Source organism: Mercenaria mercenaria, chromosome 7, assembly GCF_021730395.1.
Source record: "Mercenaria mercenaria strain notata chromosome 7, MADL_Memer_1, whole genome shotgun sequence".
NCBI lineage: Eukaryota > Metazoa > Mollusca > Bivalvia > Venerida > Veneridae > Mercenaria > Mercenaria mercenaria.
The window spans coordinates 68379481-68406143 of NC_069367.1; the positions used below are offsets into that span (position 1 = coordinate 68379481).

At 33.6% G+C, this 26663-nt stretch overlaps 1 protein-coding gene across 1 annotated transcript; it reads right to left on the reverse strand.

Annotated features, from left to right (window-relative positions):
- Positions 1-18355: 18355 nt before the first annotated feature.
- Positions 18356-26263, reverse strand: LOC123553998 (uncharacterized). The gene is made up of 4 exons (XM_053548591.1): positions 26157-26263; positions 25247-25298; positions 23457-23741; positions 18356-18909 (listed from the first exon to the last, which is right to left on the reverse strand). The coding sequence occupies exons 1-4, from the start codon at positions 26193-26195 to the stop codon at positions 18794-18796; spliced, it is 492 nt and encodes a 163-aa protein (XP_053404566.1). The 5' UTR covers positions 26196-26263; the 3' UTR covers positions 18356-18793.
- Between the last annotated feature and the right edge of the window lie 400 nt (positions 26264-26663).

Genomic DNA, 26663 nt, shown 5'->3' on the forward strand with positions numbered 1-26663 from the left:
AGCATCGTGTTCAGATTGGAGTTTCAATACTAAATTGAAAATCTGTCTAACTGTAAACGTGGGCATTTTACATACTTTCCACTGATAAACAATTAGGCAAATGTATTTCGTACTAATTAGTTATACATACTTAATATTAGACCTCTTCGGCGTACATGTAAATGTACACGGCTACATAAATGTAAGTTGGAGGGGTTTTCTCAAAACACTGGACATAACATATTTTTAGTAGTAATAATTTTATAGAAAAAAAATCAGCCAGTTAACATACAAATATAATCTGTAAAAAGATCCGTTGGAAGCAAAGAATGCAATCAAGCATTTCAATAGCAGACTCGGTTTAACTGAGTCTGTTCATGAGAGGTAATGAAATATGCAAAACCTCTCACGCCCCCTAGCACCGGCTAAAGCGGAACTCTGTTACACATCAGTTGAATGGACTCCATGATTCCAAAGGACCAGAAAATATTACAACACTGAATCCAAGTACACGGGAGACTTTTTACAGCCGCCACACGACACTTAAAGATTGCTGTTGTGATATTTAATAAATTCTGTAAAAAGATCCTTTAGAAGAAAAGAATGCAACCAAGCATTTTAATAGCAGACTCGGTTTAATTGAGTCTGTTCATGAGAGGTAATGAAATATGCAACACCTCTCACGTCCCCTAGCACCAGCTTAAGCGGAACTCTATTACACATCAATTGAATGGGCTCCATGATCCCAAAGGACCAGAAAATATAGAAATACTGAATCCAAGTACGGGGAGACTTTTTACTGGTCAAAACAGGAACATACGTAATAAAAGTCTTGCACAAACCAACCTTGCGATAAGCAAGCTCAGTTCTGCCTTGCGTGGTCTAACACATTTATGCAATGACTATGAGACTTGATATAAATATTTACTAACGATACGTTATTCGTTGATTGAAGAAAAACGAGGCATGCACATTTGATGTTGATGATTTATATAAAGCTTTATTTGAATTGAATGAGCACTATTAAAGGTGTTAAAAAGGAAGTTATTGTAAGGACGGACGGATACCGTATGCTTATTGTGTCTTCGGCACCCGGGTAATAGAAATACTTGACTACCTAAAGGGGAAAGACAAGGTTATCACGGTTGGAGACTACCTTATCTTTCTATAGAATAAAGGTATGCTACAAGAGCGCACATTGACGTCATAATTTGACGTCATTGTGTATAAGTGATTTTTAAATAACAATATCTTTAGAATCGCAATAATATCAACGGTAGGCAAGAAAAATGAACTAACATGACTTCTTGAGTAACAGCCAAAACCCTTTCATAAAACATCCTTATACTTTGCCGGCGTTAGTTCTGTTCAGATTCAAATATTAACGGACGACCATTGGAAAATTGGGCTAGCAGAAACCCGTTTCTCCTTTATTTATGCAAATAGAAAACTTTATCCGAATAATCTATTTAATACATAAATTAAATTTTACAATTGCGAGAAGCAGTTTAGCCAATCATACCTTTACTCCTCATGTAAACAGTATCATATTCAAATAAACATGTATTAATGAATGAAAAGTATATCTAAAACCACAGGTTTTATGCACAATAAGAGCTTATTACAGAGTAGATGGTAAAGCACAAAGGTAAACTTTGACATGCCATTTTAAAAAAATATATATGATTTTAATGCGCAAAATAGTTACTACATGAGAAGCAGTACATATGTGCTTAAAGAGTTTTAATTTTTATCCTTCCTGGAATTGAAACCAAATTATAACAATACAATCTTTTATGCTGAATAAGTAGGATATGGAACGGTATACAATATTTGTAGTTTAACGTATTTTTGTTGAATATTCTAGCATATCCTTTAAAAGAAAGCACATTATAACATTTCCATTGCAAACAGACGTTGGCTGGGAGTCAGTAGATAATGTTAAATACAGTAATATTTATTGAGAGCGAAGTGAGCAAAATGTCTTATGAGATTTTAGAATATATCTTCTGAAATTTATTTTCCTTATAACTGAGATTAGACTTCTAGCATATATTAAGTTTAATGTTGGAACTAGAATACATAAGTATTTATTTACTTTTTTGACAGCCTCGCCCCTGATTTTCTATTGGTCATCGCTTTGATATGACAATAATAAATAAATAATTCGATGGCTCTAAGCGGCTGTAACTGAAATTTGTAATTGTGCAAACTTGGCGACAGAACTACGGATCGAAAAGCAGAGATCGGGCGGCAGAAAAGGCAAATATAGTCGATCAATTTGTTTAGAATCATTCAATATTCAATATAGTGATAAGCACGATAATTTATAAGGGTGATCGAACTCAGCTGTTTCTGGCTTATAAGCCTTGGAAATAATATTAACTAATGAAATCAGTTAAATATCTTAGCAAATAAAATTTCGTTGAACGTTACACCTACCTTAAATGGGGCGTAGAAAAACAGAAATAAGATACAAATACGACTATAGACACATTTCCTTCAACTAGGGCTTATCAATAATTATTGAAACAAGGGAACCTCATACATGAGACTGAAGTTAAAACAAAGACATGTATTGTTAGCCATAGATTGCAACATTTTATTTTCATTGTACTCACAGAGTACATCATAAATATGTAAAAGTATTTGAATCATCTCAACACTCTTGACCTTGACAGACTATTTGTGTATAAAGGTTTAGTCGTTTAGCTGTCCTTCTGTCAACATTTTTTTTTTAAAATAAGCAGTAACATTACACGGTCGGCTCGTCGTATGAGCTCGACTTAATAATTATATCGCTAGTATATTTCATATAAAGTGAGATAAAAAAATCTTTATGAAATTTGTATTCCTGGTATTAAAGAATAGCGACCATGTATAGGTGTTAGTAGAGTTCCACATAAGCATGAGGTATGTTGTACATTTTAAAACTCTTCTGTTCTGAACAAACTAAACTATTTTGTTTTTCTGCTGTTATGTTATTTGACTGCATCTTTTTCTTAATGGTCATATAGATTCGGTTACATGTTCGGGAAATGTTTGTCTCACATATACCTGAGAAAGTGCACCCCACAGAGGTCAAACACTTCACTGCACAGTGGTTTGTCGTAACGATTAAGTAAAGTCATTAGAGTATGATTAGCCTTTGATTTAGATTTGCAGTATTCTAATAAAACCTATTAGTTGCTTTAGAAGCATAGAACGCAACAAAATGCCATAACTGTTACAGCAGAATCTGAGTCTGTTTGTGTGAGATAATAAAATGTGCAACACCGCCCTTACGCCCTAGAACCGACTTGAGCGGAACTCTGTTTTATGTTGAAACATTATATGGACACCATGTTTCACTTGAACCGACTTAAGCAAAATTGTTAAAACATTGAATGGACACCATGTTTCACTTGAACACCATATTCTATGGGACAAGATAGGCCTTATTATAACATCAGAACAAATAGTAATCTGAGTATGAGGAGTAAAACAAACACACGAATCTTACCCAAAGTACACAAACATTGACCAAAAAATCTAAGTGAAAAAACAACAACTACAACAACATGAATTCTAAACAATAGATCTAAGCATTTAGTTTTGTTGTAATTCATTCACATACAGTATGCATCTAAATATATAAACGTGCATCATATTGTTGTAATACTTTTGACCTTGCGGCTATGATTAAACGTAGAAAACGATATTCCTTTTAAAGTTAGCAAAAGAGATCTATAAATTCAGTTGCTTGTTATCTGTAATAGTCCAAGTTTTTACTAAAGGCTATATAAGTATTCAAGCGTTTAGGTTCCCAATGCTACATGGGAATTAAAGCCGGTTTACCAGATTGAAATATTAATGTATAAGTTTTCTCTATATAACCATTTTATGAACAGTTATATAAATGGTCCTCCATGCATGAAATCATCCATGATTCCCATTCCCATGCGGGGTACGCAACTTCCTTCTGTACAAGTAGAATATTGTCCGCACGATGGATTGCATGTACGCCTGATTGCTGAAAAAGTAATAAAGAAGTTTTGAATATAAACTGCATTACTTACATCCGTACAGAACCAATGACTTATGTCATGATAATTTAGAGATAGTATATTTTACTAAAATATTTCGCAATCAATTACCTGACCAGATTTTATTACCTGAAACAGTTGGACCGGACAGTGACTACTCATAGCGGAGCGGGGAAATGGTATACACAGATGACTTATTGAGAGGCGACCGCAAATGTTTATCGACATCTAGATGTATTAAAATAAGATGCTCTTTTTAACCATCGAATGAACATTACAGTACGGGTTAAAGTTGAAATTCATTTTCATTTAGACCGTTAAATCTATTGGAAGTATGGTCGTGAGCTTGATCGCCGGGTAAGGCGTTAAGTCTCTTTTGACAGAATACATTCTGTTCGAAATCATACGTCCTCCACCACGCGGAGAACAGGCCAGTACCAATTACAATTTCAATAAACACTGTCTAGATAAGTTTACTAGCCGCTGCTACATAACTTAAACAGTTTGAAAACGGCCTAACTGATATCTCTTGAACAAAAATGCCACGTTCAATGCATCACTGAGAAAAAAAGAAGACAAAACAAAACTCGCATCGATGTTATAAACATATAAAGATGTACATTCAGTTTGTCTTAAAAATCAGTATATAAACAAGACACGTGCATCGTTGCTGCTTACAATAAAATCCGTCAATATGTCGGCAGTTTTGCTTTACTAAAACACCACCAAATTAAAATGTAAACCAATTGCATACATATATTTTAATATAATATCCGACCTTTCTAATGTTAAGTAAAGTCTTTGAAAATGGAACTTAGATACAAGGCAGATCTCTGGTGTTTGAAAATTAATTATATTCTCATATTTTATAAGTTTGACTGGAATACAAAATGTATAGTGTACTCTCAATGATGTTAATAACGTTTTGTCTTAACGGTAAAATAGTAACATATTTAGATAATTTTCCCCGTTTCTTCGAAAAAAGTAGTACATTGATAACCGTCCATTCGTTTGTCCTTCGTATCTAGTCCATAACTCTGCCATGAAAGCATTTTGCGTAAACGTTCTCAATTATGAGATGAATTGTCGCACCGCAAGACCAAGATCCTTAACCCAAAGTCAAGGTCACACTTGGAGGTCAACAATTCACAGGGTCTGTTTGTTGTGGAGTCAATAACTCTGCTGTTCGAATAATTCAATTTTAAGATTATTTGGTTCCCCGATAATGAAACGTCGCGTGCAAAATCCAGACCCATATTTTCAAGATCAAAGTCACATTTGAAGGTCAAAGAATAACAGTGTTTGTTTCGTGTCCGGTCAATAACTCTGTCATTCCTGGCAAAATGTTCCCCATAATGAGACAATGCGTCGCATACAAGACCTTGACCCCTAGCTCAAAAGGGCACGTCCACATTTAGAGGTCAAAGATAATAGGTTGTTTTTGTCTTTTCATTATCTTTACTTTGCATCAATGGATGTTCAAGTAACTTGGCTCATACAAACACTATAGCAAATTTATTTGGTGAATGTAAAACTCAGACCACTCGCTCAAAGTCAAGTTTAAGGTTCCGCTTGGAGATAAAACTTATAATAGACGTATCGCATAAATATTCACCATTACAAGACAATGTGTCACGTGCAGTACCAAGACCTCCCTTTCAAAGGTCAAGGTCATATACACCAAGGTTAGCATTTTTGTTTTTGTTGGTACTTGAAATTTACATGAAAAGGTACTATAACATAAGTCTTTGCATCTGTTTTCCCACTATTTGAAAAATGAAATTATGGTTTAAGTAAGATTATTGTTGATAGATATAGCAAAGCTATTAACAATTGTAGATTTCCAGAATGCAACTATCTACGTTGATATAACATTATTGGGATTACTAATATGCAGTACAGCTTTGCATTGACCAATACTGACATTAACTCTAAGTTAAAACGTTTCATTAGTACCATATAAAAATTTCAATTAAAGTCATTCATTTCATTTCATTTCTTTATAAATTACTTCCATTCAATATGATAAAATAAGATAAAATAAGCTGTTTTGTCTCTTGGCGGGAACGTTAGTTTCTTGTTTATAGTGCATAACGCTTTTGTGGATGACATTGACAAAATAAAAAACTAGCGTGTTGATGTCACACAAGGTTTCTTCTATCGAAGTATGCCCGGTATCCTTTTGGTAAAACCACTCCCATGTATTAAAAACTGAAAGGTGATTGGTGTTTAGGCATACTAAAACTTTACTAGAAGATTTTTGATAAATGCCTACATTTGACAAGCATTAAATCTTGCTACTGTTGCAGTTATATGGCTATGTGAAATCGCGAAAACATGTAACAAATCGTCAAACAAGGACCTGGCCATCAAACTGTTATCTGTAAAAATAAGTAACATTAAATACGAAAAGTGAAAGTTATCATAACCGTTTACGTTGGTAGAGTTAGCACGTGCATCAACGTCATCAAAATTTTATATAAAAAACTATACTTGTTAGTAAAATGGTGGACTGACTTGAGAATGTAATAACATTCGAGTTTTTTTTAATGTACGCTATGTTTTCTAAGCATGAAATGCAACAAGAGTATTGTGTATTTAATTCATATTAATACAACATGTTTCCTTTATGTCTACGGGAACGAGTTAATTAAGTATAGTAGCGTTTATAATGGTATTACAATTAATCCTACGACGCTCTGATTTACAAATAAATTCCGAAAGTTGAAAAGTACTGCAATCATTGGACAAAATAATCTAAACACTAATTTATGTAGCTTATCACTACTGTGCGATTTTTTAAAGCAAAATTGACAAAAATTTAGTAATTAATTCATTAAATGGTATATGGTGTTTAAATAAATAGTTATCATGATTGCAATAATTCTTGTAAAAAAGATGAATGGTGAAATATGATTAAAATAATATTTTAAGGCCAATATGAGCGATTTACCGATAATTAAATTATCAAATTTATTTTTTCATGAACTAGTTCACTTCTTTTGTATTAAATCAATTAACTCAACAAACATCAGTGTGCGCCCGGTATATTTCTATTAAATTAAAATAATTCTTTTACAGCAGGGACATGCCAATCCATAAATTAATGGTCCCAAAAGCTGGGTATATAGGAAATAAATATTTCATTAATTCGATTGTACAGTCATGTCATAAAAAATATACTTCAAGATTATAAAAGTAAAAGGAATTATGTGCGAAAGTCTTGTCGGTGTACACCGGTCATTTATTAAGTCGATTACTGGAAGAGTCTTCACTTGCCAAATGTTAATGATTACGCTCCTCGGGTGAGATAAACAAACAAAGTAATAATTAAAGAAAGATAATAAAGTTGTTAAAATTAAATTTACCAAAAGCTGAATTAAGTGATACATTTATTAATATTCATGTTTGCACTGTGTAAAGAGTCACAATTCAGGACTCGAGATCCACATTGTACTAATATTCAAAGACGGTATATAAAAATGTATATGTAATTAGTTCAATTATTATTGTGACCGAAGAAAGCTCTAAGAATTTATTATCATCCATTAACATAAAATTAAAAAAATTAGGAATGCGCATTTTTATTCAGTATTCAACACGACTAATTTGTTTTCTTATTGGAAGTTTTTAGTGTGACGTACTATACGATAAAATTTAGTATTTGCAGGTCATGGTAAATTGATTTTCATGCACGTCAAACCAATGCATACGCTGAGTATGACTAACAGGCACCTTTTTGCGATGTTTGCTAATATGAAGTTACACGAAGTGTTTATTCATTAAATATCTCCTTTATTAATCAGAATAGGCTACGCAATCATGTTATTTTCTTTAATATTAGTAACACATATTTATCCAGTAAGTAAAATTCACTTCCTTGGTTAGAATATTAGTTTGCTTTACGGAACTAGAACATGAAAAAAAAATTCAATAGGTCAATATTAATAAAAACACGAATGCCTGATCCAATACGTAAGTCTAGCCGTTGTTACAATCATAGGAATACATTACTTTCTGTATAAAGCGTAAGTCGGTACCTTGATTTCCAGCTTACAACTTGGTTGCCTGCCAATGGAATATTGGTAGGGCTAAACATGTTTGCGGAAATTTGCAGATATTTTTGAAATATGTATATTAGCAGAAAAGACAAAACTAAGTGATCGCTGGAAGAAATGACTGTAAAATATTAATTTTTGAATAAGTATACTGATATAAGAATTAATTTTTTTCTAGTGACATCGCATGCTTTCAATCTGTGCTGTAAAGCTGCATTTGAAGACATTCTTGCAACCCATCTTAGCGACTTCAATCCGCATAACATTTTTGGCAGCACTACCAAACAACAATTCCGGCAAAAATGCTTGTGTCCCTGACCTATGTTATATGTATGCATACTTTTGTTGAAATACAGTATACAGTAATGAACAATATGATACAATATCATATACCTTACTCTGATCTACAAGAGAAAATAAATGTTACCCCAACAGTACAATTACTGATGAAATAATCAAGAATTACTACATTCAAGAGACAAATAATGAGTACCATGTTTGAAGTGTTTTGTTTAGATATAAGAACTATTTTTGATTTTTTTTTTCAATCAGTATGGCTGTATGAGACGTTGAATGCATAAGCCCTTTCAGTTTCATAACGTTTTTCGCTTGCTGTATTAGCTATTCATTTAACATTTGATAATGATAAAGGACAATAAAACACGGTCAGGTGTAAAATTAAACATGATGTATCTACATGTTTGCCATCAATGGGTTTTTACCTTACAAGTTTTTATAATCGATCAGTGGTCTTCCATAAAGAGACACATAATTTGTTAAATGATCACATTGCACCCAAGTGAATTTACATTATTTTGTTTATTTTTTTGTCGCGTGTGTTTGTGTCATTTTGTCACATTAAAAAAGCCTTTTAATAGAGGTATCACGACTATATTATATCTATCGTAACTATTTATAACGTAAATATAAAAACGCCATTAGCATATTATATTACAAATATAGTTGGTTTGATATTTCATGAGAACATCATTTTTATTCTGGATCCTTGATACTGGAACTTAATATACAAATTTCAAGTAGGTAGTATTTATTCTAGATATATATGTATGGGGAAAATATCTGGGGAAAATGAACAAAATTCTACAAACAATCATTGTAGGCTTAGGTTACTAGGTATTTCCCATCTCTTCCAAACTGTCAGCGTTTTATCTCTAGGCATGGATAAAGCGTGCAGAGTTCCTGCAGGCAGAGATTTAATACGAAAATAGTCAGTGCTTTAAAAAGCAAAATATGCAAAGATCAAACTAAGAAAATATGGGGTTGACCATAATGCAGTGAGACACGTGATAAAAAAACGCTAATACATGTATTGCGTATAGGTAGACATCAGGAAATACCTACTTTCACTTTTTGTTTTACCAAACAGCTTAGACACAACTTTTGAATCATATGACGTAGCTTAAAATCATCCACAGACATTTCTCTTTACAATCAAGCATCAATAAAGCTTATATCTGCCATGAAAATGGCCTTAACTAGGCGGGAAAAGGCACTATATATTGATTTGAACTACATTCGAGTAGACCACGGAGGCATATCCGGCGAATTACTAGCTTCTCTGAAATTTCGAAATCATACGCGATAGGTCAGTGTCAGCACTTGTTATTGATTTGAGGGTTAATGAGTCGTCCATATTTGGTGCGGACATTAAAATGGGATATGTAGCCGATCTCCAATGTCCTGTCATCCACACATGGCGATGTAAAGCCAGTATCACAACATCCGTCCGACAAACTTATTACACTGTTTCCGGTCTGCAACATTATTATTAAAAGAGTCTTGTGTTTGACGTTCTCTGAGGGACGACTCTGGCAAGCTGTTTCAAACGTTAGGGGTAGACACAAACGGTAGTGGCTGTAATGCAAGATCATTATCAGCAATGGCCTTAAAATTGCCAATGTAAATTCCAAAGTGTATTTTATTTTTCCATTTGAGATTGAATACTGGTATAAAACATGCGTTAATTGTCTGATTACAGACTGATTTCATAGTATAACAATAAACAGGAAACATCAGTATTATGTAATGCTTGCTTTCTACGGCGTTAAGTTTACTAGTAGTTTATCATAATTGTACTATACCGAATATAAAAAACAACATAGTTACGGTTACCTTTGTCTTTCAAAACCTTATTTTTTTAATTATGATAATTTGATTTGTTTTTGTTTTAATTGAGTATTGTATTCATCAATTATAAAGTGAGCAAAAAGACAATTTTAAATACATACATCTAAATTTAATTGGGTGCAATGTGATTATTTAACAAATTATGTGTCTGTGTTTAGCGTCGTTCGATGGTGTTTCCAGTTTGTCCTAATTGTCTAAACTCGTTTGGAGTTTCCCTCGAACAATACTATATCATATTGAGTTCTGAGTATCTTCCCGATTTTAGTAATATTAGTAATGATGATGATGATAATGATTAAAATAATAATAGTTATAATACTAATGACAATAGTAGTAGTAGTAGTAGTAGTAGTAGTAGTAGTGCTGTTGCTGCTGCTGCTGCTGATGATGATGATAATAATAATAGTAATAAATGATAATAATGACAGTAGTAGTAGAAGATGTAGTAGTGGTAGTAGCAGCAGCAAGTAAACCACTTTGATAATGATATTACTTTTGACTGCTTAAATTCGACTACAAAATTAAACAAATGGACCATGTACAAGCATTTCAAGCTGACACTGTAAGTGAGTAGATACAGTTCTCTCGTAGTAAAGCAATCATCTATCATTTCATCATTTGTAGAAGAACAGACATGTCTATACATCAAAATCATTATAATTATCCCGTAGAAGCATAGAATGGAACAGAGTGAAGTAATTAGATTTGATTTGACTCAGTATTTTTCTGAGAGGTAATGAAAAGTTCAAACGCCTCTTTCACCATTTTTATCAATTTAATATGAACTCTTTTGCGGTTTCAATGATCCAACAGGCTCAGTAAAACTCTACAAAAAACGGAACCACAGCTCAGAAAAAAATATATTAAGTGTACCAGCAGCAATTAGAATTGTTGATGAGGCAACATAGTATATGTAATGTGCAGTATTATATTAGGTGTGCGTAGTGGATTTTTTTCGGACGAACCATCAAACGATGGAATCGCAGTTAGGCGTGTGTTGCCATTTTATTATAGTTGAAGGCATTAGTACAGTCTTTTGAAATCCTTCCTCATAACTTGAGTTGAAGTGGACTTTGCCTGAGCAATTTGTTCTAATTGTAGTTTCAATAATGGTCTCATTTATTTGCCTGAATTGAAAAACTGTCTTACTGTAAACGTGGGCATACCTAATTTTCACTGTAATGTATTTCGTACTAGCTCCAATTATACATTCTTGGTATTATACCTTTTCGGCGTTAATTTGAAAGAACACGTCTTAGTATATGTAAACGTATGTTGATCAAGTTGGAGGGGTTTTCTCAAAACACTGCACATAACATATATGTTTAGTATTAATAATTTTATAGAAAAAACAACAACAGCCAGTTAACATACAAAGTCAAAACAGGGACATAATATTTAATAAAAGTCTGGCACAAACCAACCTTGCGATAAGCAAGATCAGTTCTTCTTTGCGTGGTCTAACTCATATATGCCATGACTATGAGACTTGGGATAAATGTTTACTAAAGATACGTTACGAAGGACGGACGGATGACGAATACCAAGAGAAATGATCTAGCATGGCTACCTGAGTAAGACAGCCTCGGCACTGCCCCTCGAGTATGGAAAACCCCTGTGTTACACAGGCAGTCATCAAAGATCCTTACTCTGCTGGTGGTAAGTCTCTTCAGATTCAACAATTATTGGACGACCATTGGAAAATTAGAGGAGCTTGGGCTGGCAGACATTTCTCAAACTCATTTCTCATAGAAAACTTCAGCCGAATCTTTCAAATTTTACAATTGCGACAAACAATTTTGTGCGCATTAGCCTATTAACTTTTACACCTCCTGTAAACAGTATTACATACAAATAAACATGTGTTGATGAATGAAAAGTATATTTGAAATCACAAGTTATGCACAATAAGGGTTTATTACACTGTAGATAGTAAAGTCTAAGGGTCAAATTTTGATATGCCAATTTAAAATCAAGGCACTGAAATACTGAAAGGGCGTTTTTCTTGTCGATGTGAGGGACATTTTTAAGTTCGAACCCCGCTACTAACCGAACTGGTAATAATTATGGTCCTTTCCTAATACGATGGTTAGGAAAATTGATGGACCCGTAATAGTGTTTCTCCTTTTTGAAGGGTATTCAATTGCTACCAGAAATCTACTTTAACTTAGTTTTCAGGTGGACGTAGGCTCAAGCCCCACTAGGACCAAATATTTTCTTTTCTTCTTTTATTCATTATTATTTCAATTATCTAGTAAAGTAAACTGTTTTTTAGACCTATTATTGGTTTGTACAAAAACGGAAATGTTTCATTTGATTAGCCATTTCTTGCTGTTTAAAGTGAATTTAATCTCTAATACAGAAGGGTGAAGGTTTAAACATCTTTGATAATACAGAGTTATATGTGGTAAATGTTCTTTATTTTGCATTTATTCTTTCGTCTTCATAATGTGGAAAAAAAGTAGGTAGGTTTTACATCAGTCCTATATTTGAATGCAGAGAGCAAGGCCAGCAATTTTTCTGTGTTGGAGCCTAATTTCTATCCTATTGAATCCTTTTACTTGAGGCTTCCCAGAAAAAATGTTATCGAAGGTTTTATTAATCAAAATGTTTGTTATAATGAATTCTCTGCGATCGTTTTGCTTAGTGGTTATCACTGTGAAATTTGTCTCTGTTTGAGCTGGAGATAATAACATAAATAATACAAAATTTAAAAAGAAAAGAAAACAAACAAACACACGCACATACACACACACACACACACACACACACGCACGCACGCACGCACGCACACACACACGCGCGCACAAATCGACAGGGTAAAAGTTGTTCAAAAATGCAACACAGTGCAAAAACAATGGTAACTTCAATACTGTATCAAGTTAATGCAATTATTAAACTTTACCATTATGGATCCACTATCTCAATATAACCTGAAATACATTTGAAAACGGGTGTTTAAACAAAATCGCTTACATCTACATCCCCCCCCCGAAAAGTACTTTTTACAATATAACTTTAATGTTTTTTAAACAACGAATTTGTTTAGTAAAAAAACTGCCAAAAACACTAACAAAGTGCTCGTTAAATCAAATAATACTATCGTTTCTATTGTAAGTGTAAACATTATTTCTGTAGTAAAATATAACTTGTAAGCTGTTTCTGTATACAAATCGTAAAACATTCTTCTCACGTATTTTAACACGTGGTATGTCAACTTGTCAATATAGATCATTTATGCCTCATGGATGGTATTTTCATGAAATATATTAGAAAACAGCTATAATATAATATACCGGGCTGATGGAAAATTGAAGGGACATCTTATCACAAGGGCATATATTCTAACATTTTACAATACTTATTATTATAATTTCTATATTATTTAAGACCTTACTGCATTAAGCTGTGAATGCAGATATTTCCGATTAAGTTGTAACTGTAGGAATATAAACTGGTTATATTGATCCTAATTTTAAGAATATAGTCTGAATACTTGCACAATGATAAAAGGATTTTCTAAGGAGGGGCATTTCAATAATAATTCATACATTTAAAAGTGAAATAAAAAGCATTATTATCACAAATTAAAAAAACCCTAACAATCATACAGTCAATATAATAAACTGACAACGTAACGAAACAAAACGCCATAGAGAAACAGCAGCGGTAAAAAAAAATGACAAAAGTTCAGTCATTACGTACAACGTTCCGTTGTGTCGTAATCCGGTGAACATGGCGTCAACGTACAAAACCATGGTACCGGTGGTGGTACTTCTAAATTGTTTTGTAAAACATGCGCAAAACCTTCCACCGGATGGAACGAACGTCACCGGACAAGGAGCGCAGCTGCCGCATGAGAAACGGAAAAGAAACGCATACGAACGGACACGAACGCATTGAAAATTTTGCTATACGTTGGACGTCCGTTAACGCTATACTGTGTAGTGTGACTGGGACAACCAAATGTATGTGCAGAGTTTGATTTAAATCTGTTATGTGAAACTCGATAAAGTAGCTGAAATACCAACTTAAAATCGACAAAAATATGAAAAAATACCCCTAAGGTCTGCTTAACAAGTGTTCTTCTTTTATAAAATCAATTTCTTTTGATTTATCTGAGCATGTTTCCACTAGATATATTATTTTCTGTTATAGATATGCTGAGATATCAAATTTATACTAGTTATTGTACTTCACTGAAATATATTTTAGGGGTATAGAAATTTCGAAAAATGTTAAAAATAGCATCATATCCAGGGGCAAATAAAATTGAAACAGTGCTGGTGACCTAGTATTTTTATTTAATATTTCAATACATCATAAGATGGCAGGGAATTGCGAATTCCACATTGACGTGTTGGTACCAGTGTTGAAATATCCATAGAAATCTCGTTTTTGCTTATTTTTCTTTGAAACTACTATGGACCATTGCAGATACTATAGACTACATAAAGACGACTCTCCGGTCCTATGCACCTGTCGCTTTCCATGCCAGATGTAGTGAAAATTGGCCAAATCACCCAAATTTTATAGACCAAAATTAGCCTAACCGGGCCTCACTTTGAACTCTGCCATTCATCCATTTTATATTTTTAAATCCAATTTCGTAGCATATATGTATAGTGCGAACATAGATGCATACCCAGGTGGTGTGGAATGTGTCTCCCAACCACTACTTTATTTCCCTAATTTCACTTGAAAAAAAAGTGGATGGATGACAGCCGAGCGTCTGGCCGACTTTTTGTTCTGATGTTTATGTTTTAGCCTCAACCGGAAGTACGGAGCTAGAAATTTTAAAACACCCGCCATGTAGAATCACTAACCGTTCCTCATTCCCCAGATATATTAAAGAATTAATAATGATAGGTAACCAGTAAGATAGATATGCCTTTATATCTACCCTGTCCTGTTTATACAGAAAATCGACGGGGCCAAACTACGAAACCGCTCCCCTGCCACCTAACATGATCTTGTAATACAGAACATTTTATCAAAATCTATTATTGGGATTAATTACTTCATCTCTGCATATTACACAGTGCGTGTATTATGCCACTGAGGTTTACCTTACCAAAAACGAAAATGTTCCAATCATACGGATATTTCATTCATAGGGGGCGAATTGATTCACCTTCATTATGTAATATTTTCTAATGTTATCTGAAAGGATAACAGAGAGCTGCATGACATAATCATATACAGAATCACATAGAAGTTATAGTATTCTATGTATTTTGGACAGCTATACATATTTATATGCCATATATGTTATAACTCTTCTGTGGAAATATAAGGACTATTTCGGGGGCAATTGTTTACTGTGTTCTTAGGCATATGGTATTAAGAGAATCTAACCAAAGTGTTCACTTTGGGGCTTTAAATCGCCCCAGAAATGTACAAAATTGTTACTGCATGAGAAGCAGTACATATGTGATTGAAGGTTCCATGAAATCCTTCCTGGAATTGAAGTCGAGTTATAACAATACAATATTTCATGCTTAATGTGTAGGATATGAAACGGAATAGAATACTTGTAGTTTTGACGAGCGAAGCGAACGTATTTTTCATTGAATATACTTGCATGTCCTTTAAATGAAACCACATTATAACGTTAGCTGGGAGTCAGTAAGATATGTTAAATATTATTATATTTATTGAGAGCAAAGAGAGCAAACTGTCTTATGAGATTTTAGTATATATTTTCTGAAAGTTATTTTTCTTATAACTGAGACCAGACTACTAGCATAGATTAAGTTTAATGTTGGAACTAGAATGCATAAGTACTTATCTACTTTTCTGACAGCATCGTCCCTGATTTTATTGGTGTTCGCTTTGATGTAGAATATGAATAATTTGATAGCTCTAAGCGGCTGTAACTGAAACTTGTAATTGTGCAAACTTGACGACAGAACTACGGAGCGAAAAGCAGAGATCGGGCAGAAGAAAAGGCAAATATAGTCGATCATTTTGTTCAGAATCATTCAATATTCAATATGGTGATAAGCACGATCATTTATAAGGGTGGTCGAACTCAGCTGTTTCTGGCTTATAAGCCTTAGGAATAATATTGACTAATGATAAAAGGATAAAATCAGTTAAATATCTTAGCAAAAATATATTTCGTTGAACGTTACACCTACCTATAAAAGGGCGTAGAAAAACAGAAATAAGATACAAGTACGGTTATAGACACACTTCTCTTGGCTAGGGCTGATAAAAATAGTGAAAAAGTGGACCTCATGCATGAGGCTGAAGTTAAAAGAAACACATGTATTGTTAGCCATAGATTGCAACATTTTATTTTCAGTGTACACACAGAGTACATCATAAATATGTAAAAGTATTTTAATCATCTCAACACACTTGACATTGACAGACTGAACTATTGTAACATACATCTCTCTTTAGATAAGAGATCAAAATATTTGTGTAAAATGGTTTAGTCATTAAGCTGTCTTTCTGTCAACATTTTTTTTTAAAAATTGGCAGTCACACAAGATTTAGCTTACCAAAAGGTTCCTTCTAGCACATATAAAATATTCTTTTTAAGGGATATTGTTTAAGCATAATGTTACAAATGTTTGATAATGCAATGAGACAAATATGATTTGTCATTTTTTGTGCAAACTTAATTAGATCTATTTAAGAACGAATCTAAGTATTAACAGTTTTATCATAACCCAAAGCTGTTTTTTGATAATAGCAAGTGCAGTACATATTATGCTATTGGAAGCATTGGTCTTGCAGTCTGTATTTCACTTCCGGATATTTTCATCACGCGACTACACCAGCGAGTACCCGCGCACTTAACACAAAGAAATTTCGTACGTGCGTTTACGATTCGAAAAAAAAAATCAGGAAGTAAAAAAAGTACGCAAAAGAAATGACTTGCAAATTTGAAAAGTTAGAAGCTAAATGAATCACGTGACCAGGGACAATTTTATTACGTAATCGTTTTGGCGGGAGTCTAGTTTTAGATGATGCATATTCATTTCATTAATCTCTATTCTTTACTATGATATATTTAATCGAGGAGTTACATGATTTAAACTTTATTATTGTGTCTTCTTGTTCTGTTATTTGACGTAGTTGTATTGCACTATTTAAAGACTGTAATAAAGATTGATTATGCGTAAACATATATTGGGCTAGAGGCTATCTGTAATGAATATGCATGAGTCCAAGATGGCGGCGCCCTACGGGAAATCGGATTCCTTTGACGATACCCTTGTATCCATTACATGCACAGTCAAGTGTGACATGTTCACCATAAGTGTTCCTTCTCTTGAGAAGGAACAATTACACGGTCGGCTCGTCGTCTGAGCCCGACATGATAATAATAATAATAATTATTTCACCAGTATATTTCATAAATCAAGGTTAAAATAAAGTGATATAAAAATATTTCATTAAGAATTTTGTATTCCTGGTCTTTAAAGTTTAACGGTCATATATAGTTTTTAGAAGAGTTCCCGGCATGAGGTATGTTACATATAATTATTATAACTCTCATGAATAAACTAATTTATTTTTATGTTGTAATTTTGTTTGAAAGCATCCTTTTTTTAAAGGTAAAATATAGATTCGGTTACATCTTCGAGAAATAAGTGTCTCACAATATATCTGCAACCTGCCTTTTAATCCACATATGGTTGATCACGACCAGACGTTCACAGAGGTCTAACACTTTTCACTGCACAGTGGTTTGTCGCAACGATTAAATAAAATCATTAGAATACGATTATCCTTTGATTTAGCTTTGCAGCATTCTTATAAAACAGATTCTTCATGTGAGGAAGCCATCCAGCTGGCTTATGGAAGGTCGGTGGTTCTACCCAGGGGCACCTGGGGTCTTCCTCCACCATTAAAGCTGGAAAGTCGCCATGTGTCGGTGCGACGTTAAATCCGACAACAGATGCTTTAGAAGCATAAAACACAACAAGAGGCCAAAATGTGCAACACCTCCATTATGCCGTCGAACCGACTTGAGCGGAACTCTGTTATGTAGAGACATTATATGGACACCATGTTTCACTTGAACCGACTTAGGCGAAACTGTTATGCAGAAACATTAAACATTAAATGGACACCATGATTCACTAGAACAACATATGCTATGGATCAAGATAGGTCTAATTATAATAACAGAACAAATATTTATTATTACAGTAATCTGAGCAGGAGGAGTAGAAACAAACACAGAAGTATTATACAAAGTACTCAAATATTGTCAAGATAATCTATGCAAAAACAAAACATAAAATATAAATTCTTAACATAATAGAAACTGAACTGATAGAAGCATTTAGTTTTGTTGTAATTCATTCACATACAGTATGCATCTAAATATATAAAAGTGCACGATATTGTTGTGATACTTTTGACCTTGCGGATATGATGAAAAGTAGAAAACGATATTCCCTTTAAAGTTAGTTAAATGGAACTCTAAATTCAGTTGCTAGTTATTTGTAATAGTCCACGGTTTACTAAAGTTCCCTATGCTACATGAGAATTAGAGCCGGTTTACAACATTAAAATATTAATTTATAAGTTATCTCTATATCACCATTTTATGAACAGTTATATAAAAAGTCCTGCATCCCCGATTCCACCCATCATTCCCAAGCTTGGGCGGCACACTCCTCCTGTACATGTAGAATAAGGTCCGCACGATGGATTGCATGTACGCCTGATTGCTGAAAAAGTAAGAAAGGGAGTTTTTGAGTATACATTTTATTACTTACATCCGTACAAACACAATGATTTTATGTCAGGATTGTTAAGAGACCTTGTGAGTATATTTTACTAAAATATTTCACAATCAGTTACCTGACCAGATTTTGTTAACTGAAACAGATGGACCGAACAGTGACTACTTAGAGCGGAGCGGTGATACGGTATATACAGATGACTTCAATTGAGAGGCGGCCGCAAATATTTATCGACATCGAGATATAAGATGATCTTTTTAACTATCGAATGAACATTACAGTACGGGTTAAAGTTGAAATTCATTTTCATTTAGGCCGCTTAATCTATGGGAACCATGATCATGAGCTTGATCGCCGGGTAAGGCGTTAAGTCTCCTTTGACAGAATACATTTTGTCTGAAATCATTCGTCCTCCACCTCTGAATCATGTGCAGAAATTGTATGTAACAAGCGGAAAATAGGCTAGTACCAATTACAATTTATTTCAATAAACACTATTTAATTTACTTGCCGCTGCTGCGTAATCTAAACGGTTTGAAAATGGCTTAACTCATATCACTCGGACAAAAATGTCACGTTCACTGCATCACTAAGAAAAAAATGAAGACAAAACAAAACTCGCATCGGCGTAATAAACAGAACACGTGCATCGTTGTTGCTCACAGTAAAATCCGCCAATATGTCGGCAGTTTTGCTTTACTAAAACACGACCAAAATAAAATATAAATAAATTGCATACAGGTATTTTAATATAATATCTGACTTTTATAATCGTAAGTAAATCATTGAAACGGACCATTGATACACGGCAGACCTCTCGTGTTTGAAAATTAATTGTATCATTCTCATATTTTATTTCAGTTTGACTGGAATACAAAATGTATAGTGTACACTCAATGATGTTAATAACGTATTGTCTAAGCGGTTAAATAATGACATATTTAGATAAATTTCCCCCTAGTATATTGATAACCGTCCATTCGTTTGTCCTTCGTATCTTATCCATAACTCTGCTATGAAATCATTTTCAAATAATTTGGCATAAATGTTCTCAATTATGAGATTAATTGTCGCACCGCAAGACCAAGATCCTTAACCCAAAGTCAAGTCACACTTGGAGGTCAACAATTCACAGGGTCTGTTTGTTGTAGGGGTCAATAACTCTGCTGTTCATACAATTCAGAAACTTTAAGATTATTTGGCTCCTCCATAATGAAACGTCGCGTGCAAGATCCAGACCCACATTTTCAAGATCAAAGTCACAGTTGAAGGTCAAAGAATAACAGTGTCTGTTTCGTGTCCGGTCAATAACTTTGTCATTCATGACACAGATGCTCCCCACAATTAGACAATGCGTCGCATACAAGACCTAGACCCCTAGCTCAAAAGGTCACGTCCACATTTAGAGGTCAAAGATAATAGGTTGTTTTTGTCTTTTCATTATCTTTACTTTGCATCAATGGATGTTCAAATAACTTGGCTCATACAAACACTATAGCAAATTTATTTGGTGAATGTAAAACTCAGACCTCTAGCTTAAAGTCAAGTTTAAGCTTTCACTTGGGAGATAAAACATTATTGTAATAGATGAATCGCATAAATATTCACCATTATAAGACAATGTGTCACGAGCAATACCAAGACCTTTCTCTCAAAGGTCATGGTCATATACACCAAGGTTAGCATTCTTTTATTTGTTGGTATCGAAATGTCTTCCCTTTACATGAGAAGGTACTATAACTTAAGTCTTTGAATCAATTTGCACGCACACTATTTGAACTAGATGCCCACGGGCAAAATGTCGAGCTCGCCAGCTGTCAAAAGGACTGGGAGTTGCACATGACACTCCCTGTCTCATTAAGGCAAACATTTATGCCAAATAAAAAGAGACTGCAAAAAGTTACAATATAAGTTATTTAAAGTAACAACAAAAGGGACGTAAAAAAAAATTCTAAGTCCACACAAAAATCCTCATCAATAGAGATAGGTCAAAATTCACTTGAAAATTGGATGTAACATGCATGTTGTACTACAGAAAAGTGGTCTTGATTTTTCCCTACGACCAGTAATAAAAACGTTACGAATATAAGCTATTTATAGTAACAACAAAGGGAAGTAATTCTAGGATCTTGCGCATGACACTCCGTCTCATGGTGATGAACAGTTGTGCCAAGTTACATCAAAATCTCTCTATGCATCAAAAAGAAATGCTCCAGAAAAAGTCATTCTAATATCTGACTTTTGACCTCTAAGTGTGACCTTGACCTTAGACCTAGGGACCTGGTTCTTGCGCATGACACTCCACCTCAGGGTGGTGAACATTTGTGCCATGCGACATCAAAAGCCCTCTATGCATGAAGAAGAAATGCTCCGGACAAAGTTGTCATTCTTGTATCCTTTGACCTCTAAGTGTGACCTTGACCTTAGACCTAGCGACCTAGTTCTTGCGCATGACACTCCGTCTCATGATGGTGAACAATTTTGCCAAGTTACATCAAAATCCCTCCATGCATGAAGAAGAAATGCTCCGGACAAAGTCATTTTTGAATTTGACATTTGACCTGTAGTTGTGACCTTGACCTTTGAGATAGGAAACTGGGGTTTGCGCACGACACTTTGTCTCACTGAGGTTAACATTCTTGCCAAATATAAATAATATTGCTCCATGCAAGTCAAAGTTATAGTCCGGACAAACAAATCCGGACGGACGCACGGTTTAAATGAGATTAATGCTATTGATAGATGTAGCAAAGCTATTGACAAAAAATATTGTAGATTTCCAGAATGCAGGTATCTACGTTGATATAACATTATTGGGATTACTGATATGCATTACAACTCTGCATTGACCAATATTGATATTAACTTTACAGTTAAAAAGGTTTCATTAGTACCATTAAAAAATTCCATTAAAGTAATTAATTTCAAATTTTGTAAATTACTTTCATTTAACATGATGCAATAATACGTTACATTTTTGTTTCTTTTTTTCTTACCAATTTAAATAAAATCACATTAAACCTACAAAATAAAGATGTTAACATTTGAAAGCATCCATCAAAGAGTTCCAGACGTGCTCAAGCAACATATCTCACCATGAATTATATGATATATGACACTTTAGTAGGTTGTCCGCTGTACACAGAAGCTGTTTTGTGTAAATTGTCTCTTTGACAAGCATTAAATCTTGCAACAGTACATACTGTGGCAGTTATTGCCTAACTATAGTAAAGGAACCATCGTGGGGGCCATTTGGTCCGGTCGCGTGATAGCGGACAGTGTTTATAGCTTTCAGAGAGGACATTTGGTATATTTGAAAGTGTGAGTGTGTAATTTGCTTGCAAATCAAAGTGAAAATATATAAAATACGGCAAAAACATGCTCAGGCCAGACGAACTGGCTAAAAATTATGCCGCGACATCAAGTTTGAATGAAAATAGACGCAGAGACACGCGTTACTCAAAATGCCATAAAACCGTAAAAACTGATTTAACCAAACTGCAACTTGGTATTTGTCATGCAGATATGTCATTGGTACTATACAAATGAAATTGAGACTATTTCACAAAACCAGTATTTTTATAGGCTTAACTATAGTTAAGTTGCGTGATGGCGGACAGGTTTTGAACACTAATTTTTCACTTGACATGACAACAGAGGTCTTAATTAAAACTAGCTGCTGTTTAAATGTCATTGTGGATGTATTTTTGACATTTTTGTTGGGAAAATGGGAGAGGAGGTTGTATTTGGTGAAGTGAAACTGAATTTTAATATGAGTAGTACTTCCAAGTCACAGCTGTGTGATTTTGATTTGATTTTACTGTAAGCAAATGTGACAAGAGAAATCTCTCTTAGACGATACATAATCCCTACTTTTATCTTCATTTTATAATAGTTTTATCATGACTTCTTAAAATGAGGTAAGGATTCATTTTCTGAAATGGGTCTAGCTATGTTTGGTAGCTCTTCAAAAATGTCAGTTTTATATAGAATATATTGGGAAAACTATTTACCGTATTGTGACCTTTTATAGCTATGTGAAATCGTGAAAACATGTAATAAATCGTCAAACAAGGACCTTGCCATCAGACTCTGTAAACATTAGTAAAATTAAACACGAAAAGTGAAAGTTATCTTAACCGTGTATACGTTGGTAGGGATAGCACATCAATATTATCAAAAGTTTATAAAAAAAAAAGTTATGGTTGCAAGTAAAATGGTGGAATGACTTCAGAATATAATAACATTCGAGTTGTTTAATGCACGCCATGTTTTTAAGCATGAAACAGCAAGAGCTGTATATGCATAAATGACAATGATCACGCTCCAAGTATCAAAAACGAATGATTCATACTAGATCAGATTAAAAAATGATACTTAATGTACAACAAAATATTTACAAGTTACAAGAATGAAATTTTTGCTGTAAATTGATGTTTAAAATTCTTGAATAATGTAATGTAATATCATAGCATATCATATGATATCATATCATATCTCAAATAAGAAGATAAATGGATTAGATTACTTACTCTGACTCACATCGACATTATTCGATCCTCTATTAACTTCTACATTGTTGTTGGTGTTCACTACATTAATATCTTGACGTCTATCACTAGAACTGTCTCTCACAATATTTGGCCGCCGTATTCCAACAACAGGCACTGTATCTTCAATGTAAGGTTCTCTTATGAAAGGCCGCCTCAGTGCGGGAATAGAAGGATACGGATCCCTGATATGTAGAGGGTCATAAGGGTCTGGGTATCTTGGATAAATCCTACGTCGAGGACCGAATATTCGTCTTCGTCCATATCCTGTAAATATAAAATTATGTATTTCAATTTTATTTCTTGCAAGAGGCTGTGATTTATTCACAAACATCTAGAATACATGAAATATTAAATATGTAAAATATAGCGCCCGGTCGATTACTTTTAAGTTTACAAAACAAGATGACCAGTGAAATAATAACAAAACTAAGGCATGGGAAATAATAAAGATTTAGTGACGAATGTAACGGATACTTAACATTATTTGTTTGTACATGTCAAGGCTATAGCCCGAATTTTTATTAGTCGCAATCCGTGGACAGGCACTATATTTAAAAAGCGCTAAGATTTATATAATTTTTACACAAGGAAAATGTGTACTTTTCGGGGGAAAACACTTTACAAGATTATATGAGCCGCGCCATTAGAAAACCAACATAGCTTCGCGACTAGCATGGATCCGCGCAGTCTGGTCAGGATCCATTCTGTTCGCTAACAGTTTCTCTAACTGCATTAGGCTTTGAAACCGAACAGCCTGGATCCTTACCAGACTGCTTGGATGCGAAGGCTGGTCTGGATCCATGCTGGTCGCAAACGCAGTATGTTGGTTTTCTCATGACGCGGCTCATATTGAAAAGTAGTACTGTTTTCAATACGACTGAACAACAAACTTTAACGTGAAAAATTAATGAAGTTAAGCCTGAATTTCAAGACCACTTTAATACAGAGATAAAACAATTCTTTCGTCCGTCTTTATAATTTGAGGATATTTCCTTGATTTATCTTTAAATATCAGACGCAGCCATTAAAATATAATGTGAAACAATAGAACTGTCAATTTATTAAATTATATTCAAACTTCAAGAAGTTATTACTAACACTTGATGCGTTCTGGATAAATATAAACTTTTTTTGACGCTGCAGGAAACAGTGTGGGTTTCAGAACGAGACTGGGAGTAGGTTGCATGACACTTATTCATTTTCTTCTTTATTACATAAAGACATCATTTTCAAGACTTTAAAACATTTCATGATTTGACTAGCTTGTTTGTACAACATGTATTCTAAACAAACTAACAATATATGACGGACGAAAATGTGTTTGCATCAGCAGTTACATAGAATATAGAATAACTTTGATTCTGATGTATGCCATGTCCGCATTATTTTGTTATAAACGAAATACAGTGGACATATGCAAGTTTGATTTGATGTGCTCAGAGTGAATCATAATTCATAAGATTTAAATATCAATTAGCCCTTATTTGTATCCTGCTTCCCTATCAAATCGCTTTATTCAAGCCAGAAAAATGATGCTTCTTCATTCTGTGATAAATCTTCGTGGATTATAAAAATGAGAGTTTATTATCTCAAAATCGACATGTTTTCGGCGACAGTGATACAAAACATCTAAATTGTGCTTGTTACCTGATATTGTTTTTAGATAAATTTCAGATAAATTCTTTTCATTTTCATAAAATCAAACCTTATCATACTGACGAATTTTAATCATGTATGTTCTCCTATTTGCCTATGAATACAATACTAACCTCTTCCAGGAAGATACTGTCCGTCTATTAGTACTAGACCTCCGAAAACTATCTGAAATAAGTAAAGAAAGCTTTATCAGGTGAAAAACACTTCAATGTATACGTCTCCCAGTTCCAAGATGATTAGATTTGCTTATGGACATAGATGTCACATTTCAAATCTTGAAAGTCAACTCGTACCCTAGCCAATTCGTAGCTTAGTCAGTACATGTCCAAAGTGGTCAACATGTATAAATAATAATTCAAGTTGTACTCAACGCACCATATAGGTTTACTACGAGGTTATTCTTATCTTTGTTATTTTCACATTTGTGTTCTTTTTAATAGTAGGTAACAAGAACAAAAAAATCCGTAATTAATTCATCACATTGTACTAGTTGCTGTTTAAATGAATCAGTTATCATGATTGCAACTAATTCTTGTGAAAAACGATGAAACTGGTGAAATGAATTTCAAAATAAATTTTAAGGTCAAAATTTTAATTACCGAATAATTACATGATCAAGATTCTAAATCTTTTTTAATGAACAAGTTTCACTTCTTTTGTGAACAACAAACATTGGTGCAAAATGAATACAGCGCTCGTTTATATTTCTGTTAAAATTAAAATAATTCTTTTAAAATCAGGTACATGCCAACCGTACAATCAATTTCCCAAAACTATTAATCAGGTAAATAAATATTTCTTAACCAGTATGTGCAGCATATCACTAAGAATAATAAACATCAAGCTTATAAAAAAGCAAAAGGAAATTATGTCGGTGTACACCGGTCATTTATTAAGTTGATTACTGAAAGAGTCTCTTACTTTGCCAAATGTTAATGATTTCATTCCTACGCTGAGATACAACAAACAAAATAAAACAATTAAAAAAAGATAATAAAGTTAGTTTAAATCTATATTTCTCACCAAAAGCTGAATTAAATGAGTACATTTATCCATGTTCATATTTGCACTGTAAAGAAGTCACAGTTCAGGAGCTCGCGATCTACATTCTATATATATTCAAAAACGGTAGGTAATGATGTATCACTTTAATTAGTAATTAATATTAATTGTGACCGAAGAAAACGTCATAAGGAATTAAATTGTCACCCATTAACATAACATTTAAGAAAAAATACGCAAATGCGGACATGCCTTTAATCAAGTATTCAAACACGAACTAATTTGTTTTCTTATTAGATTTTAGTGTGACGTTATTAGGCGAGAAAATTAGTTATTGTATATCATAGTAAATAGTTTCTTCCGTGTACGTCATAACAAAATACATATCGAATGGATCTATATTTGAGGTACATGTACATACATCATTTCATCCAATAAGTAAATCACTGCCTTGGCTAGAATATTCTTCTGCCTTTACCTGAACTAGAACAGAACAGGCAAAAGAAAGTTCACTGGGACAATATTAAT

Excerpts from the sequence above, each read along its gene's own strand:
- LOC123553998 (XM_053548591.1), bottom strand. The coding sequence starts at position 26,195 with ATGAACATGGATAAATGTACTCATTTAATTCAGCTTTTG. Across the intron at positions 25,299-26,156 it reads CTCATTTAATTCAGCTTTTG|ATAGTTTTCGGAGGTCTAGT; the intron begins GTGAGAAATATA and ends TACTTATTTCAG. Across the intron at positions 23,742-25,246 it reads ACAGTATCTTCCTGGAAGAG|GATATGGACGAAGACGAATA; the intron begins GTTAGTATTGTA and ends TTATATTTACAG.